Source organism: Rhopalosiphum padi, chromosome 1, assembly GCF_020882245.1.
Source record: "Rhopalosiphum padi isolate XX-2018 chromosome 1, ASM2088224v1, whole genome shotgun sequence".
Classification (NCBI taxonomy): Eukaryota; Metazoa; Arthropoda; class Insecta; order Hemiptera; family Aphididae; genus Rhopalosiphum; species Rhopalosiphum padi.
The window spans coordinates 87,554,257-87,567,778 of NC_083597.1; the positions used below are offsets into that span (position 1 = coordinate 87,554,257).

The 13,522-nt window shown below is 30.5% G+C and overlaps 1 protein-coding gene across 1 annotated transcript; it reads left to right on the top strand.

The window, feature by feature from the left end:
• Positions 1-9,074: 9,074 nt before the first annotated feature.
• On the top strand, positions 9,075-12,334 carry LOC132927276 (uncharacterized). Its single transcript, XM_060991781.1, has 8 exons — positions 9,075-9,150; positions 9,436-9,615; positions 10,322-10,393; positions 10,472-10,594; positions 10,791-10,919; positions 11,301-11,560; positions 11,652-11,814; positions 12,183-12,334. Exons 1-8 carry the CDS (start codon positions 9,075-9,077, stop codon positions 12,332-12,334), a joined length of 1,155 nt encoding a protein of 384 aa, XP_060847764.1.
• The last annotated feature ends 1,188 nt before the right edge of the window (positions 12,335-13,522 follow it).

Below are 13,522 nucleotides of genomic sequence, written 5' to 3' on the forward strand. Positions count from 1 at the left end.
TTTATTTAAGTGTCCACATGTTTTCAACTTATGGATTTGATTCAACCTTAGCTAAGTTTAGCCTAGGAATGGTTTTTTTGTAGTAAATTTAATCCATGGGTACTTTTAAAAGGTCATTTTTTTATTTTCTCAAGATATTATAGTAAGTTATCATTAATTGTATTAGAAAACAGTCAAAAAGTTTAAAAAATACAACTTAAATTTACAACACAGCTAATAGGTGTAGGCACTAATTTAATAAATATTAATACTGTCTATAGATATTCATTTTTTTGTATTATAACTTAAATTATTAATCATAAAAACCAATATTCTTATTATTTTTTAATAAAAGAAAAAGAGGTACTAATTTAACCTAGTATAGATAGGAATATTTTGATGTAGGTATTGAAGTTTTTATATGTTAATATTTTATATACTTAGTATAAATAAGGCTTGCAGTTGTTGTTTTATTATGATTTTATCGTACTTCTAAAAAGAACCTAATACAATTTTCCTACAGGTTTAAATTCATAGAAATTGTATCTAGGTATTACCAAATAGGTATTTAAATAAATAATAGTCTTACAATTACTTTTATAAGTTTATATATATTTTTAAAGTTATTTCCTTCTATAATTTTTGTTTTCAAATTATAGAGCTACCAATGGTACCTACATGGTTTTTTTTTTTTTAACTATAGGAATTACCGTAAGCCATTGAATAAAATATCTGCTAGGCAGTTAAGAAGACGAATAGTTCATGTCAAACAAAATGTTTCTAACAGTTCTAGAATTGTAAAATTAATTAGAGAACCAAAAGTGCAGCGAATGGGTGAAAGAGAAGTCCCACACCAAAATATTAATAATATTAAATGTAGCAATGATGAAACCGATAAAGGAAATAAAGAATTATCACTTGTTGATAATTCTTTCAATGGGGATAATCATGTTAATCTTTGTGATTTAGAATTACAGATGGGTAACATGAGTAATCATAAGTCTGATACTAATATAGAAGTACAAAATAAAAGTTTAAAGGTGAATTGTCTGAGTGGGCTGTTCAAAATAATATAAGGTTGAACGCATTATCTCGCCTTCTAAAAATAGTTAAGCCACATGTGTCAGAAACATTACCACTTGATGCTAGAACATTACTCCAAACACCTAGAAAAACTAAAATAAGAGAAGTTTCACCTGGTGAATATTTTCATTTTGGGGTGTATAAAGGTATCATGCAATTTTTGAATACACACAGCAAATTTACATCTCTCCATAGTGAAATAGAAATTATGGTAAATATTGATGGTTTGCCAATATCATCCTCATCCAATAGTCAAGTATGGCCAATATTATGTTCTATTTTTCAATATAACCATGTTTTTATGGTTGGTTTGTATCATGGAAAGGACAAAAAACCCAAAAGCTCTAATGACTTTTTATCAGATTTTATTCATGAAATTGTTGATATGACTATAAATGGAATATTTTTTGATGGAAAAACATACGGTTTCAAAATTAAAGGCTTCTCGGTAGATAGCCCAGCAAAAAGCTTTATGCTTTGTGTAAAGGGTCATGGTGGTTATTCCAGCTGGACAAAATGTATGACTGAAGGGGAATATGTTGAAAATCGTATTTGTTTCCCTGGTAGTAATGCAAGTCTTAGAACTAATGAGCAATTTGCTAATTATGTGGATGAAGACTATCATTTAGGTGAAACTTCCTTACTTGAAATACCAAATTTAGGACTGGTAACTTGTGTACCATTTGACTACCAACATTTAATTTGCCTAGGAGTCACTAAAAAGCTTGTAACTTTATGGCTAACAGGTAGTCTAGGAGTAAGGCTGTCTTTCAAAAAACATGAAGCGATTTCTTCAGATATAAATAAATATATCATACCTTATGTACCATTGGAGTTCCAAAGAAAACCACGTGCATTAAATATGTTTAGGCAGTGGAAATCAACTGAGCTAAGGATGTTTTTATTATATTATGGTGCTGTTATACTGAAAAACCATTTAAAAAATGATATATTTCAACATTTTTTATGTTTACATGTTGCCATTCGATTGCTGTGTACAAATAAATATTGTCATATACCTGAATATTTGGAATATAGTAATAGTTTATTGCGCCATTTTGTAGAAACTTTCAAAGATATCTATGGGGTTCACTATGTTTCGCATAATATACATGATCTTGTTCATTTGACAAAAGATGTAGAAATGTATGGTTCATTAGATAATTTTTCTACATTTCGGTTTGAAAACTATATGCAACAAATTAAAAAAATGATCCGAAAAGATGACAGGCCCCTGCAGCAAATTACTCGAAGAGTAAATGAAATAAATTCTTGTTCTCTTAATATGAATTGTGACTGTGATTCAACTATAGATTATACATATGGAAAACAACATTATGAGGGACCTTTGCTCTTAAGTACAAAGAATCCACAGTATTCAAGTATCAAGTGCAAAGCTTTCACTCTAATTCCTAATGATCCTAAAAATTACTGCTGTACTTTACACAATGGTGACATTATAATAATAAATAATATTGCTCATCTTAAAGAAAATAATTGTAAAGTCTTAATTGGAAGAAAATTTTTGAGGTTAAATAATATGTTTGAAATACCATGTAAATCTTCTTTATTGGACATTTACATTGTAGAAAAGCTTTCTGAACAACTGTTTTGGCCAATAGAAGAAATTCAACATAAAAATTGTCTTTTTGCAATCCCTGGAAAATTTGGCTCTTTTGCATCAATTCCTCTAATGCATTCAGACATTTAAGGGTTAATCTCTAACAATAATGTTAAAAAAAATACCTCAATGTTTATTAATTGTAAATATGTATATACAATATAGGTACACACTTTTAAAGATTTTATGTTTTTAAATTAACAATTTTGTCATAATTTTTTATGATATTAATGATAATCCTTCATGTTGTTTCCAGGAATTTTGTAATTGTAGAATTTGAAGATGGACTTCAAATTGTTTGTAAACATTGGAAAAATAATAATGATTTCTTTTATCCTGATGGTATAATTAATAAAAACAAATACTATAAATTAGTTTTAAAAATGGTTTCTTCAGACTACCAACCAGAAAAATGTAAATGGTCACTACACAATTTTATAAAAATCTATGGTTCTGATGGTTAGTATTTTTTTTTTTTTTTGATATTAATATGTCTTATGTCGTGGAGTAAAAAATATCCAGTAGAATGCCACTTTTTTTAGCCTGCCATAAGACATTTTATGATTTTAAGATTTTATGTTTTTCTCATATGTGTTAACATTAGTTATAAACTTTAATTATTAATTCATATTAAAAATATGTTAATAATAGTGTACATAATAATTGTTAATAAACATTTGCCTTTTGTGATGAATGGTTTTACAGATGTATTTGAAAAGGCTGTAAAAAAATTATAAATTGCAGAAAACTATAGTGATGTAAATACTGATACTGATATAAATAATGCCAAAAGTCAACGTCGCATAAGGGCCAAAAAAATGTATGATTCTGACTCCAGCACTCAATCTCAGTCACAAATACATCATCCAGTAACAGTGTCATCTTCAATGCGATTAAAGTATCCAGATCCTCCTAAACCTATCAGTACGTTTATTTATTTTATTAATTTATATTGTATTTATCAATTAATAATAATATTACTAATAACTACACAAAATATTTTGTTATATTTGCATTAGTTAAAAGTTGGAAATTGTTTAGGTTTTTTTTTTTTTTTTAACAAAATTTTATATTACGCAATCTGTTACAATTAATGAACAATAAGCTTAAGTGATAAAATAGAACAGTAGACAGAGAAAGACAGAGGGAAGAGACCACCCATCGGAGGTACTTCAGCATGATATAATTTAAAGTTTTAATCCTAAAATAATAATAAAAGTAACGATATTACAATGAGTACATAGTAGTTATAACTTATAAGTAGCAAACATCATACATATATAAATATACATTTTTTTTTTTTTTTTTTTTTTTTTTTTTTTTTTTTTTTTTTTTTTTTTTTTTTTTTTTTTTTTTATTATATAAGCAGGTCACGACACCATTGCCTTTTTAGTCTTTTGTGTGGATTTCCTGGAAGAGTTGCAGATGATAGTTGGACGATAAGGGGATTAGAATGATGTGTTAACTTTTTATTGAATCGTTTATAGTGGAGCTTGGCTAGTTCAGTGACGGTGGGTAAATTGAAGTCAGAATGAAGGGTATTATTTGAAACATAGAAGGGAGCTTTAGAGATGACGCGAAGGACTTTGGATTGAAACCTTTGTATACGGTTTGTATTTGATACTTTGGCTGAGCCCCATAACTGCAAACCGTAAGACCAGATGGGTCTGAGTAGTAGTTTATACAGCAGTAATTTAGTAGGTAACTTAATATTTTTGGAAGTTAGGAACGGCCGAAGAAGGCGAAAACGATCATTAAGTGTTCGAGTTTTATTTTTAATGTGAGCTGACCAGGTAAGTCGACGGTCAATGTTGACTCCAAGGTAGCGTACACACTGGGCAGTAGGGAGAGGTTGGTTGTTAAGGAGGAGGGTCTGGCATACTCCTTGCCGGAGCGTAAAAGTACAGTGGATTGATTTAGATTCGTTCATTTTAACTCCCCATTCCTTGTACCAGGCTTGGAGAAGGTGTAGGTGGTCTTGAACATAGCTGGAGGCTAGATGAGGATCAGAACTAGAGGCTAAGATAGCTTTGTCGTCGGCAAAGTCACCAACAAGAGTATGGATGGAAGAAGGTTGATCAGATATATATATGTTAAATAGAAGGGGAGCTGTGACTGCACCTTGAGGTACGCCTGCATTAATTAAAGTGGGAACAGAAAAGGTGGAGCCTACTCGCACTGAGAAGTGCCGGTCTTCTAAATAGGATTTAAGGATTAAATAGTAGTGACTAGGGAGAAGAATCTTAAGTTTATATAAAAGACCAGCATGCCAGACGCGGTCGAAGGCCTGGGAGACATCTAGAAACGCACCAGTGCAATAGAGTTTCTCTTCCAGAGCATAGGAGATTTTGTCCACCAACCTGTGGACTTGGTGGATGGTGGAGTGACTATTGCGAAAGCCAAATTGCGAGTTAGGTAAAATTTTTGCAGTGTCGACAATAGGTAGAATACGTTTTAATAGCAGTTTTTCGAATAACTTGGAAAGTATTGGGAGAAGACTGATTGGTCTGTACGAAGTCGGGGTGTCCGGGGGTTTTTTTGGGTTTTAATATGAGAATTATAGTAGAATATTTCCAGAGAATAGGGAAATAAGATAGTCTGAGCATTGCGTTGTAGATTTGTGTTAGGAATAAGATAGATTTTTTAGGTAGGTTTCTGATTACTTCTGCAGTTATTAGATCAAATCCAGGGGATTTTTTTCCTGGGAGCTTTTTAATATTAAAGTAAACTTCACCAGGGGAGAAGGCTCGAGGAGGAAGGGACATCTGTAGTGGAGAGTTGAGAAAGCTTTCAACTTCTTGGATTTTGCTGGGTGATAGAATATTATAATGCGGTTGGAAGGTATTTTCTAAGTGTTTCATAAATATGTTTGCTTTATCTTGGTCAGAGACCGCCCAAGTACCATCATCATTACGTAGAGTAGGGGGTGGATTATGAATATGTAAAAGTTTCCTAGAGGCCTTCCAAAGTGAACCATCATTATGTGAGAGTGAAGATGCGTAGTTTGCATAAGCTTCGGATCTATGACTAGCGAGGAGGCGTTTGAGTTTAAGTGTAAGGGCGTTGTAGTGACGCTTATCGGATGGGTATCTGGAATGCTGCCAAATTGCTCGCGCACGACGTTTCAGTGATATGAGGGTCCTGATGTGTATAGGAAGATTAAATTCAGCCTTTCTTAAGGGTGGTTGGATTGCTGATTCCCAGACGGCTGATTGAATGTTATTTGTTAGTAGGTTAACAGCATCGTCAATGTCGGGGGCTGTTTTTAGACAAAGTTTTAAATCTGTTTTCTCAGATAAGATGTGACCAAATTTTTCCCAATCTGTTCGATATTGAGATAGCATCGATGAGTTGAGTTTATCAGGAGGTTGGCAATCTACTGAGAGCAATACAGGTGAGTGGTCTGAACACGGGTCTAACAAGTTTTGAGTTTGTGTGTGAAGACTATTTGGAATTTTGGCGACAAAAATATCTAATATATCAGGCATTTTATGACGAGATGTGGGCCAATAGGTGAAATTAGGTGGAGCGAGAATTGAGATATTAGAGTGGTGGGCAGTTTGAAGGAGAGAGTTACCTCTAGGGTTAGAGGCACGGCAGCCCCACTGAATATGCTTGGCATTAAGGTCACCCCCAACTATATAATTATTATTTAAGGTGGATAGGAATTCAGTAAATTTATCCGGCGAGATTTTGTGTTTAGGAGGACAATATGCCGCTGCTATGGTAATAGGTATATTGTTGAGGAATAAGGAAACTGCACACGATTGAATGTGATTTGTATGAAAGTTAGGTAATGGAGTATATGCGAGTGAAGCCCTAATATATATGGCTGCACCAGCGTGGGCAGAGTTGTCTGGATGATTTGCTCGGTATACATGATATCCAGGAAAGTTAACATAGGATGTATTAGTAAAATGGGTTTCAGAAATAAGTACTATATCTATTCTTTTTTCTCGGAGAGTGATAAGAAGTTCGTTTCTATGATTTTTAAGTCCATTAGCATTCCAGAGTAGGATTAGAAGGGAATTAGAGGTGAATGAATTATTTATCATTTTTGGATTCAATAAGTTTAGTGATGACAGTGGTTAGAAGGGTGATTAGGGGGTTAATTATTGATTTAAATTCATCTAAGAATTTGGTAAGCATGAGATCAACATTGGTTGAAGAATTATCAGAATTATTTTGTGTGGTGTCGTTACCTGTTACATTAGCGTATGAACGAGTACTAGGTTTATTAGTGGCATGAAAGGTTGGTTGATTGGCTGGTTGGTAGTTAGACTGGTCGACTGGAGGATGTTGAGGCTGTTGTGGATGCTGTAGACGGGCATGCTTGGAGCTCACAAGATGGCGTCGTCGTTGCTGGAGATCTTTATAGACAGTGCAACCTTTATAGTTTGCTGGATGGTTGGCATTGCACAATGCGCAGGTGGCAGGAGTTTCGCGTGACTTGGAACAGTTTGTGGAGAGATGATTTCCGCCACATTTAACACAACGTGGAGAATAGCTGCAATAGCTTTTAGTGTGACCATAAGATTGACAATTTAAACACTGGGGAATCTGTCGTTGTTTATGTGGCTCTTCGACTTTTATTTTAGTGTAGAGTATGGATGTTACATCAAATATATCACTATTATTCTCTTCGATCTCAAGGTCTACAAAGAACATAGGTAATGGGATTTTGGTTTGATGGTGAATAATATTGGTAACTTGCCTGACGGTATGACCAATTTCTTCAATTGCTGCTGAAATTTCGGATACGGAAGTCGATGGATGGAGATTTCTTAACACTACTCTAAAAGCTTTATCAGATTTTAATTGGTATGTGTGATACTCTGCATCATTGTCTTTCAGAAAGTGGATTATTTTTCGGTAGTTATCAGGGGTGTCAAGCTGGAGTTTAAGATGCGAAGATGTTGACTTACAGCTGAAACTGTTTGGGCCAGTGATAGTAGCTAGTTCTTTGGATAGTTCGAAAAAATCTTTTACGCCTTTAACAAATATTGGTGGTGGCAGATCTATTTTCTTTTGTGTATGTTTGGTAGAGTGCACGGACCCCTGGCTTTGTGTGTCGACGTCGACATTTAATTTGCCTAGGAGTCACTAAAAAGCTTGTAACTTTATGGCTAACAGGTAGTCTAGGAGTAAGGCTGTCTTTCAAAAAACATGAAGCGATTTCTTCAGATATAAATAAATATATCATACCTTATGTACCATTGGAGTTCCAAAGAAAACCACGTGCATTAAATATGTTTAGGCAGTGGAAATCAACTGAGCTAAGGATGTTTTTATTATATTATGGTGCTGTTATACTGAAAAACCATTTAAAAAATGATATATTTCAACATTTTTTATGTTTACATGTTGCCATTCGATTGCTGTGTACAAATAAATATTGTCATATACCTGAATATTTGGAATATAGTAATAGTTTATTGCGCCATTTTGTAGAAACTTTCAAAGATATCTATGGGGTTCACTATGTTTCGCATAATATACATGATCTTGTTCATTTGACAAAAGATGTAGAAATGTATGGTTCATTAGATAATTTTTCTACATTTCGGTTTGAAAACTATATGCAACAAATTAAAAAAATGATCCGAAAAGATGACAGGCCCCTGCAGCAAATTACTCGAAGAGTAAATGAAATAAATTCTTGTTCTCTTAATATGAATTGTGACTGTGATTCAACTATAGATTATACATATGGAAAACAACATTATGAGGGACCTTTGCTCTTAAGTACAAAGAATCCACAGTATTCAAGTATCAAGTGCAAAGCTTTCACTCTAATTCCTAATGATCCTAAAAATTACTGCTGTACTTTACACAATGGTGACATTATAATAATAAATAATATTGCTCATCTTAAAGAAAATAATTGTAAAGTCTTAATTGGAAGAAAATTTTTGAGGTTAAATAATATGTTTGAAATACCATGTAAATCTTCTTTATTGGACATTTACATTGTAGAAAAGCTTTCTGAACAACTGTTTTGGCCAATAGAAGAAATTCAACATAAAAATTGTCTTTTTGCAATCCCTGGAAAATTTGGCTCTTTTGCATCAATTCCTCTAATGCATTCAGACATTTAAGGGTTAATCTCTAACAATAATGTTAAAAAAAATACCTCAATGTTTATTAATTGTAAATATGTATATACAATATAGGTACACACTTTTAAAGATTTTATGTTTTTAAATTAACAATTTTGTCATAATTTTTTATGATATTAATGATAATCCTTCATGTTGTTTCCAGGAATTTTGTAATTGTAGAATTTGAAGATGGACTTCAAATTGTTTGTAAACATTGGAAAAATAATAATGATTTCTTTTATCCTGATGGTATAATTAATAAAAACAAATACTATAAATTAGTTTTAAAAATGGTTTCTTCAGACTACCAACCAGAAAAATGTAAATGGTCACTACACAATTTTATAAAAATCTATGGTTCTGATGGTTAGTATTTTTTTTTTTTTTTGATATTAATATGTCTTATGTCGTGGAGTAAAAAATATCCAGTAGAATGCCACTTTTTTTAGCCTGCCATAAGACATTTTATGATTTTAAGATTTTATGTTTTTCTCATATGTGTTAACATTAGTTATAAACTTTAATTATTAATTCATATTAAAAATATGTTAATAATAGTGTACATAATAATTGTTAATAAACATTTGCCTTTTGTGATGAATGGTTTTACAGATGTATTTGAAAAGGCTGTAAAAAAATTATAAATTGCAGAAAACTATAGTGATGTAAATACTGATACTGATATAAATAATGCCAAAAGTCAACGTCGCATAAGGGCCAAAAAAATGTATGATTCTGACTCCAGCACTCAATCTCAGTCACAAATACATCATCCAGTAACAGTGTCATCTTCAATGCGATTAAAGTATCCAGATCCTCCTAAACCTATCAGTACGTTTATTTATTTTATTAATTTATATTGTATTTATCAATTAATAATAATATTACTAATAACTACACAAAATATTTTGTTATATTTGCATTAGTTAAAAGTTGGAAATTGTTTAGGTAACTTCTAAATTCTATTCAACTATTAACATTCTAATTTTATATTCTAATGTTTCAGCATCATCAAGTACATTTAAAATGAAAACTTCTAACCAAAATATGGAATGTAATATATTTTTAAATTAATTTATTTATAATATTTTTTATTTATTCAAATTAATATAGAAATTTATTATATGTTAAATTTTAGTATTAGACTTGCAAGTTTTAAATACTAACATGGCCCAAAAATCAAATTTGTATTACAAAAATATATCTATTCCAACTCAAAATGCAAAAAAAAGAAAGTTTGCCCGTGCTCAAACCAATTGTAAACATTTTAATGAATTTTATGCTCACTTGGTTTATTTTATTAAATTAATTACTTAAATTTTAAATTATAGTTTCATGTTCAAAATCTAATAATTCAAAAATTTATAATCCATGCAATGACTCTGAAACTCCAACATTTGACAATCTTGCTACATCAACTCAATGTATGAGGACAAAATGTAAATAATCACAACTTTCATTTTACTTATCTAATATAATAATACCTATTATGTATTTCAAATAATTAGTATTATACAATATATACATTTCATTTTAGCACCAGATATGTTTTGTGACCAAGATTTTTTCAACACCAGTAATATTTCTAATTTAAGTGAACTTGACAAAAGTAAGTTTTTATTATAATAGTTGTATAATAGTATTATAATAATATAATAATTAAATAATTTATGTATGTTTGTTCTAGATTTAACCAATGCGAATTTAGATGACAGCTTACTTTCCAACTTAAGTATAGAATTAACTAAAATTGATTCACTATTTCCAACACAATTCATACAGATTTCTAATCAGCGTTCCACTATAAAAAGTAATTTATTGTAGCTACTGTGACAGAATTATTTTTATAATTGTAATGATATAAAATGTATAGTAGTATTAAGGTTTGTGCAAGTAAACATTGACCCACAGTTTTAGTACAGTGGATTCCGCTTAATGTGGAATACTAGTATATTTGTATAGTACAACTGTTATTATTATGTATTTAATCCAAAATTTGTTTGTAGGTTCAGATGTAATGAGTCATGCAGAAAATGATAATTTTGAATTAGATAATGTGATATTAGACAATAATAAAACATTTTTATCAAAAAACAAAAGCCATGAATTGGTTGAGACTAGAAGTCAATGTAAACGTATGTTTAATATATATATTACAACAATAATAACACTAGCACAATATTTTAGATTCTGAACGGAGTGATGAATGTATTGATTTTATAATGATGTGTGGTTTTTTTTTATATTAACTGAATTATTATTAAAATTAACTGCATAGGACATTTGTCATTTGTATACTTTTCTTTTTAAACCTAAGAATATAATAGGCTATATTTTTATTTTTGTAGATTATTGGGTTTTAGTTTTATCTTTATAATTATCTTTTTTACATTTAGTTGGTTCTAGATTTATTGTTCCAATGGAGAAATTTTGTTAGGTTCTATTTTTACTAAGGTGCTCAATTTTCTATAATTATATTATTTTTATGAATATATTTTTTTAAACCATGTTTTCAGATGATTTGTCTGTTCTCGAGGATTTAGCTGAAGTAAAGGTAAAGGTTCAAAAACTTTTGATGAATCAAAACACCATTCTAAACAAGTTGGATAAATTACTAACAAATGATCGTTCAGTTGATAATTGCCTGTCTAATATTACATCAATACAAATTGATGAATTTGAAAAACACTTCAATGAACATTTTCCTTTAAAAGAATTAACACAATTTAATCATATTAATGAGATTTTAAACAATAAGGCATACTACAGTCTTATGGTAAATATTATTTTGTATGTACATATTATGGTGTTCATGCACAATAATATGTTCATTCAATATTATTAACTAAGATTTAATCAATTTTCAGAAAAAGAAACTATCAATGTATGGTGGTTCAAGCATCAATGATGTTACCCGTCATATTCTTATAAGACTTTTAAGCAACGAAATATCAACATCTATTACATTTACTGGTAATAAAGGAAAAAAAACAGGGTTTGCCAGTACCAACTATTTTAAAGTGTTACTAGGTATGTTAACCTTTATTAATCTATCTACGATATTACCAATTTTATTGCATTAAAATAATTATATTTTATACACTATTTGTAAGTATATATATATAATATACTATGCAAAAAATATGCTCTGTTCGATCAAAAGCCAGCAACTTAAATATTTTAACAGATTTAACAGATTCCCTTGCTTTGAGTATCACATAGCCTTAGACATAAGTACTACCTGAGGGTTGACATGGCCTACATTTTTGATTGTTGCTCATTACAACAATGTTTGATCAACAAATTCTTTGGTTGAACATAGTACTTATAGTAAATTTAAATGATATGTAGGTACCTATATTTTATATCAATCTTTTTTTATTTTGTTTAAATTTCAGAAGTCGTCAGAGTCTTTTATGAATCAGCCACTGAAAATCATGTTAAACCTGCTATTCAAAGTTGGTTTAAACATGCACCTGATCGCTTATTAACTACTACACAGCTAAAAAAAAACAATGTATCCACCGCTAACATTGATTCAAATACTTAATTCAACTGTCCTATCTATTTATACTGGTATAATAAAAACTGATCAATTCAAATATTTATTAATTTGTTTTATATTTTATTAATTTATTGATTCAAAACTTTCCTTTCAATTCTGTTAGTGCATACAAATTAATTAATAATTGATTATACTTAATTATACTTGAATGCAAACTGGAACATATTGTGAGTAATTTAAAAATTGATTTTATGTTTAGATATCTATACTAATTAAAATTAGTTAATCAAATCAACTGTACCATATAGTTAAATTATTATAACTTATATCTTATATAACATATAATATACAGGGTGTTCTATGAGGATTTACTCATTGCGATATCTCATTAATTAATGGACATATCATAATTCTGTTATTTTTTTAAAGACTCACAGGGACAAGGGCTACAATTATATCATATTTAAATAATAAATTTTTATTAAATTATTTAAAAAAAAAATAGAGATCTCTATAGATCGATAGCCATTTTGTAGATTTTATTTTTTTGAAAATGTTCACGCCTCAACATTTTATTTTCATTAACCTCACGATTTTTAATAATTTTTTTAGTCTATAGGTGAAACGGCAAAAAACGGGACACTGTATATATACAATGCCGTATCTGAGGGGGGTCCGAAATTTCTTTAATAGACAATAGTTAAATATTTAAAATAACTATTTATTTATAGTACTGACATAAATATGACAGGTTTAACTATCCCCGAAAAAAATCCTGGATGCGGCCTTGTATATATACATATACAATTGAATACCTATTCAATGTGTTATATAGAAAAAATATGAGTGATAGGGGGGACGAATCCCCTTTAGCTGCCCCTCCCCACACAAATGCGCCCTTACGTCATGCTTTAAGTGGTCGAATTTTGTCACTATATCTCGTATCAGTTAGGTAGGCGTAGTGGTTAGGTTAGTTAGGTCCCATGTAGTCATAGGTAGATGTTTCAAATCACGGCTCCGCTGCTATGAATAACATGTGTTTCCAAAAGGAATGCACGGCCGCCTGAATTTTTTGCATATTGCATATCACGTTATGGGACCTATTTTGGAAGCCTACTGGCCCGATAATGGTATAGTTCCTATTCAAGTCATTTCAGGAAGTCCTCGGGGGGCGGACATTCGTAATTACAATCAATAGCCCGTGTACGTCCCATTTACAGCCCAAGACTCAAA